The sequence below is a fragment of the Elephantulus edwardii genome, unplaced genomic scaffold (genome assembly GCF_000299155.1).
Source record: "Elephantulus edwardii isolate Elephantulus edwardi_28Jun2011 unplaced genomic scaffold, EleEdw1.0 scaffold00431, whole genome shotgun sequence".
In the NCBI taxonomy this organism is placed as follows: domain Eukaryota; kingdom Metazoa; phylum Chordata; class Mammalia; order Macroscelidea; family Macroscelididae; genus Elephantulus; species Elephantulus edwardii.
The window spans coordinates 711,605-716,801 of NW_006400181.1; the positions used below are offsets into that span (position 1 = coordinate 711,605).

The 5,197-nt window shown below is 36.0% G+C and overlaps 1 protein-coding gene across 1 annotated transcript; it reads right to left on the reverse strand.

The window, feature by feature from the left end:
* Nucleotides 1-3,287: 3,287 nt before the first annotated feature.
* LOC102875123 (olfactory receptor 4A47-like) lies at nucleotides 3,288-4,205 on the reverse strand. The gene has a single exon (XM_006902614.1). It carries the CDS (start codon nucleotides 4,203-4,205, stop codon nucleotides 3,288-3,290), a length of 918 nt encoding a protein of 305 aa, XP_006902676.1.
* Nucleotides 4,206-5,197: the final 992 nt, after the last annotated feature.

The following is a 5,197-nucleotide window of genomic DNA, read 5'->3' on the forward strand; positions in this document are numbered from 1 at the left end:
TCTGGTTAAATTTATTCCCAAGTATTTAATCTTGTGATTAGCTATTGTGAAAGGTATTGTTTCTCTTAGTTCTGGCTCTGTATTCTTTGGAGAGAATCTTATAAAGATTCTATCAGTTACCAAGCATAATGTCCTAATCACTGTAGATTAGATATCTAGAGTATGAGAGATGAAATCTCCTAACCTTCATTTCTGAGAAGCATTACGACTGTGTGTGTTTGTTTGTTCTTCTGGTAGCCTGGATATATTCACTATTCTTTGGCAACACAATATTTTAAAGTCATTGATTCTTTTTCTAGCTTCATTTTCCATTTTGATAATTTCTCTTGAATGTCAAACAATACCATGAAAATACTATGACTTGGCCGGGCACAGTTTAGTACTTAAAGTAATATTTTACTTTTTTACACTTTTAAAAAGCATTCTACAGAAGATTTGCCAATGCAATGTGTCTGATTTATTCACTGTTGTTTCTATATGTGCTGCTTACAAATCCAAGAAAATAAAATATTTGATAATTTTGAACTTTCTACATCTGTTGTGATTAACTTATTGATGCCTTTGAACTGTGGTGCTGGAGAAAAGCATTGAATGTACCATGGACTGCCAAGAAAACAAACAGATTCATTGTAGAGAGGATTAAACCAGGCTGCTCCTTGGAGGCAAGGATTCTGGGGCTTCATCTGACATACTTTGGACATGTTAGGAGGGACCGGTCCTTGGAGAGGGACATCATGCTGGGTAGAGTGGAGGGACAGCGCAGGAGGGGAAGACCCTCTATGAGGTGGATTGATTCAGTGACTGGGGTACTCGGGATGGGTGTGTCAGAGGCAATGAGATTGGCACAGGATAGAGCAGGGTTTAGGGCTGTTGTACATAGGGTCGCTATGAGTCGCAAACGACTCGACGGCACATAACAACAACAACATTGTTGGTTTTGTGAGGATTTGTTTTAAGTTGACGTGTAATCCAGAGTAAAGACAATCGTTATTACTAAAAAGTACTTCAATTTCTCTTCACTTCATCATGCAAAGTTGTGTCATTTATATATCAGAGACTGATGTTGATTTTTCTTCTAATCTTAATTATTGTTGTAGTTTAAACTTTAAAACCTTCAATATCAATTGGACAACACAAAGAAAACAAAAATGCTTATGACTGGACCAATAAACATCATGATAAACAGAAAATAATTGTTGTCAAGGATTTTCTCTCTTTTTTTTTTTTTTTTGGTTTACATCAACATCCATAAGATCACTAATCAAAGAAATCAAATGACATATTGCAATGGGAAAATCTGTCAACTAAAACCTCTTGACGTGTTAAAGAACAAGAATGTCACTTATTGTTTGAAGCTGCATGCTGCTTTCTTGACGCTTTATACTGTTTTTCTTGGAATATGTTAGGCTGTCTCTGTTGTGTCTGCATTGGTTGTTGATAAGTCTTTATGAAACTATTGATTAGATGCAGGCTTAAAATATTTCCTTTGCTGGGAAGGGCAACTTGCTCTACTTGAGGTCCTTTTTTGGTCCTGTGCTCAGGAAAGTTAACCTTTGCTAAAGTCTTTCATGTCCTCTCTGGTCTGCAGCACAGCCCTACATGAATCTCACCTGAGTGTGACCCACCTCTCTAAAGTCTACTATTGTTCTTAGTGGTTGGGGCATGGCCCAACAACCAGGCTCCCCAACAGATGCAGTTTCTCTCCCATGGAATCATAGATAGCTCCCTTCCTACACCCTGCAATCATTTTCTCATTCATATCCAAAATGCTATCACCATTTTCCTATTTCCTCCCTCTAATTCTGATTTCACGTTATCATTTTATACAACTCTACAGTATCTTCTTTGATACTTTCTTCATCCTTCAATATTTAGGTCATTGTTATTATTGCTTGGTACTATCAATTAAGAATGTCTCACAACAACCCTATGAACAACAGACTTGAACCTTATACTTTCCTTACACAGTACTCATCATCTCTAATGCACTTGAACCCTTTCTGAAGTCATTGGGTCCATTAATCTCTTTGTGTGTCCTTCTCTCGTTCAGTGACTTTCCATCTTTCTAAAATATTGTCCTTTTCCAAGCTACATGTCTGTCTCCCAGCCACATGTCCAAAATACGAGAGAGAGCTGGAGCTTCATGATTTATGTCTTCAACGAACACCCTTGCTGTTCTTTATCCAAGATTTATCTGTTAGTTCTCTTGGCAGTCCCGGGGATATTCAGTAGCCTCCTCCAACATAAGTCAAAGGCATCAATTATTCTTCTGTTGTTCATTTTCCAGTGGCTAGATACTTAACAGATGATTGGAAAAAACATGGCTTGAATCTGGTGAACCTTCATATTCAAAATGACTTCATTGCTCTTTAGTATTTTGAGAGGTCCCTGGGATTCTGAGATAAAACTTGCCCAGTGTAGTATATCTCCTGTAGTATGATTCACGGTGCCAAGAGTGTAGACTGTGAAAATCTGTGTTGATTGTTGAGTGTTGCTTAATAAAAATTTGAAATGCTAGTATGATAATTCTGATAGGTATGTTTGAATAATTTTTATATCTTATTTTATTATTGTGCAATTTGTAATGAGAGCATTAATTCTTAAAAAAATATTAACTTTAAAATTAAATATAACAAATATTAACTAAAATAAGTTTCTGGCACAAAGTGTAGCAAAACTCACCTTGAAATATAAATAAATAATCTCAATGTAGTCATTTAATACCAAAAATGCACATATATTTTTATCTTAAAAATATATTTTGAACAAAAATAAACAGTGGAAATAATATATACAATAAGGATGACAGAAAAAGAATTGACAGTTTTGAGGCATGGTGTTGGAGAAGGGCACTGAACATCCCATGGACTGCCAAAAGAACAAACAGATATGTCTCGGAGAAGGTGCAGCCGAAGTGCTCTTTGGAGGCAAAATGATGAGGCTTTTGCTTCACATACTTTCTACATATTTCTAAGAGGGGCTATTCCTTGGAGAAAGATATGATGCTGGAAAGTGTGGAGGGTCAGCAAATGAGAGGAATATTCTCAACAAGGAAGACTGATGTGGTGACTGCTGCAATTGGCTTTTGTGAGTCAGGAAGTGTGAAGATGGTGCAGGAAAGCACAGGGTTCAGATCTTTTGTTCATAGAGCCATTGTAAGTTGTACTTGACAGCACCTGATAACAACAACCAATGTGAGGGGGAAAATGCTGTACTGAGTAATTCCACAAAGTTCTTCTGAAAGAAAAGTTCTGCCTTGAAAATGAGTAATACATTTATGTCTCAATTCATTTTCTTTCACTACTCCAAAGCTTTTTCATAACACTTTTCATCTCTGCATTTCTTAGAGTATAGATTAGGGGATTCAACATAGGAGTTACGACGGTGTAGAACACAGCCAATGTTTTATCAATGGACAAAGTGAAAGGAGGTCTCACGTATATAAAGATACAAGGGAAAAAGAAAAGGAGCACCACGGTGATGTGGGAGCCACAGGTGGACAAGGCTTTGCGCCTCCCTTCCTGACTCAGGTTCTTCAGGGAGCGCAGAATGACTGCATAAGAGATGAGTAACATTATAAAGATAACCATACACATTCCTCCATTATTGGCAATCACAATAAGGGCAATGATATAGGTGTCTGTGCAGGCAAGTTTTAATAAGGGGTACATGTCACAGATGAAGTGGTCAATGACATTGGGACCACAGAAGGGCAGATTGTAAACTAACAGAAGCAGAACGATGGCATGCAGAAATCCCCCAATCCATGTTAACAGTAGTAGTAGAACACATACCCGTAGATTCATGATGGTCATATAGTGCAGGGGTTTGCAGATAGCCACATAGCGGTCATAGGCCATGACCACCAGAAGCAATATCTCAGCACCACCAGAGAAGTGTCCTACAAAGAGCTGGGTCAGGCAAGCTTTGAATGAAATGGTTTTTCTCTCATAGAGTAAGTCTATAATCATATTTGGAGTTACTGTAGTAGAATAAAAAGCATCCATAAATGATAGGTAGCCAAGAAAGAAGTACATAGGGGCATCGAGTGCTGGACTGACCACCACAGTCACCACAATGAGGAGGTTACCGACCATCGTAAAGACGTAGAAGAGTAAGAATAAAACAAATAATACTCTCTGACCATGGAGACTCTGAGTGAGCCCCAAGAGGACAAACTCCGTCACATTGTTCCTTGGTTCCATATGTTCATCAGTGTGTCCTTAATTCAGAATTCAGGACAAATTTGTCTGTGAATATAATGATTACAAACAACTTTTAGAAGTCTTAGACTAATTTTTTTTATTCAGTTAACACTGTCCAAAAATGGTAAGAGTACAATGCTGATTAAAAAATGGTCCTAAACCTCTGCTTATTCAAACAAATTATTAATTAAATGAGGCAGTGACACAAATTTTCAACCTGCAAGAATATAAAGTTATCCTTATAGGTAGTACTAAAAGGAAAATAAAACAGAAAGATGTAATGTCAATGTAATAAATATGAAATAATTTGAATATTGAGACATAAAATAATTTAATATTTACTTTAAACTAGGTAAAGTAACGATTTTCTGCATTCTAGAAGTGATTCTTCTTACATAGTAACTTAGACCCTATTCAGAAAAATTTTGTAAGTCTATAATTTTAAGGAATTTTAGAGTTACAGGAAGTATAGTCACTAGACAAAAGAAACATATATTTGGAAAAATGCATACATTTTAAAGAACATACATCATGTTAATATCTAAAATAGAGAAGGAATTCTAACTAGATAGCCAGCAAAAGACATAAGGGAAATTGAAAGAATTTGTTCAAATTTGTATTAGAATTTGTAAATAAACTAGAAGAAATATTGTTCTCCCAAGCAGGCAATAAAAAATTTAAAATAAAAAAAAAGACACAATCTAATAGAAAAGTGTACAAAGAGTTAATAACTGATATAACATGATGGCAGAATTTATCTAAAATTAGCAAAATGGAAAATAATATAACAGATAATACTTTACACTCCTTCCCTAAACATCTCATTTCCATCAAGTCAGACTGATTAAAAATTGACCCTCCAGCAGGTTTTCAGAGGAGAAGTTGATTGTCTCCTTTATACCCTTAGCAGCTGGTAAATTCATATCTCCTGGATTTGTATTGGTATCACAACTCTACCCACAAGACTACCAAATACATGTATATATATATGT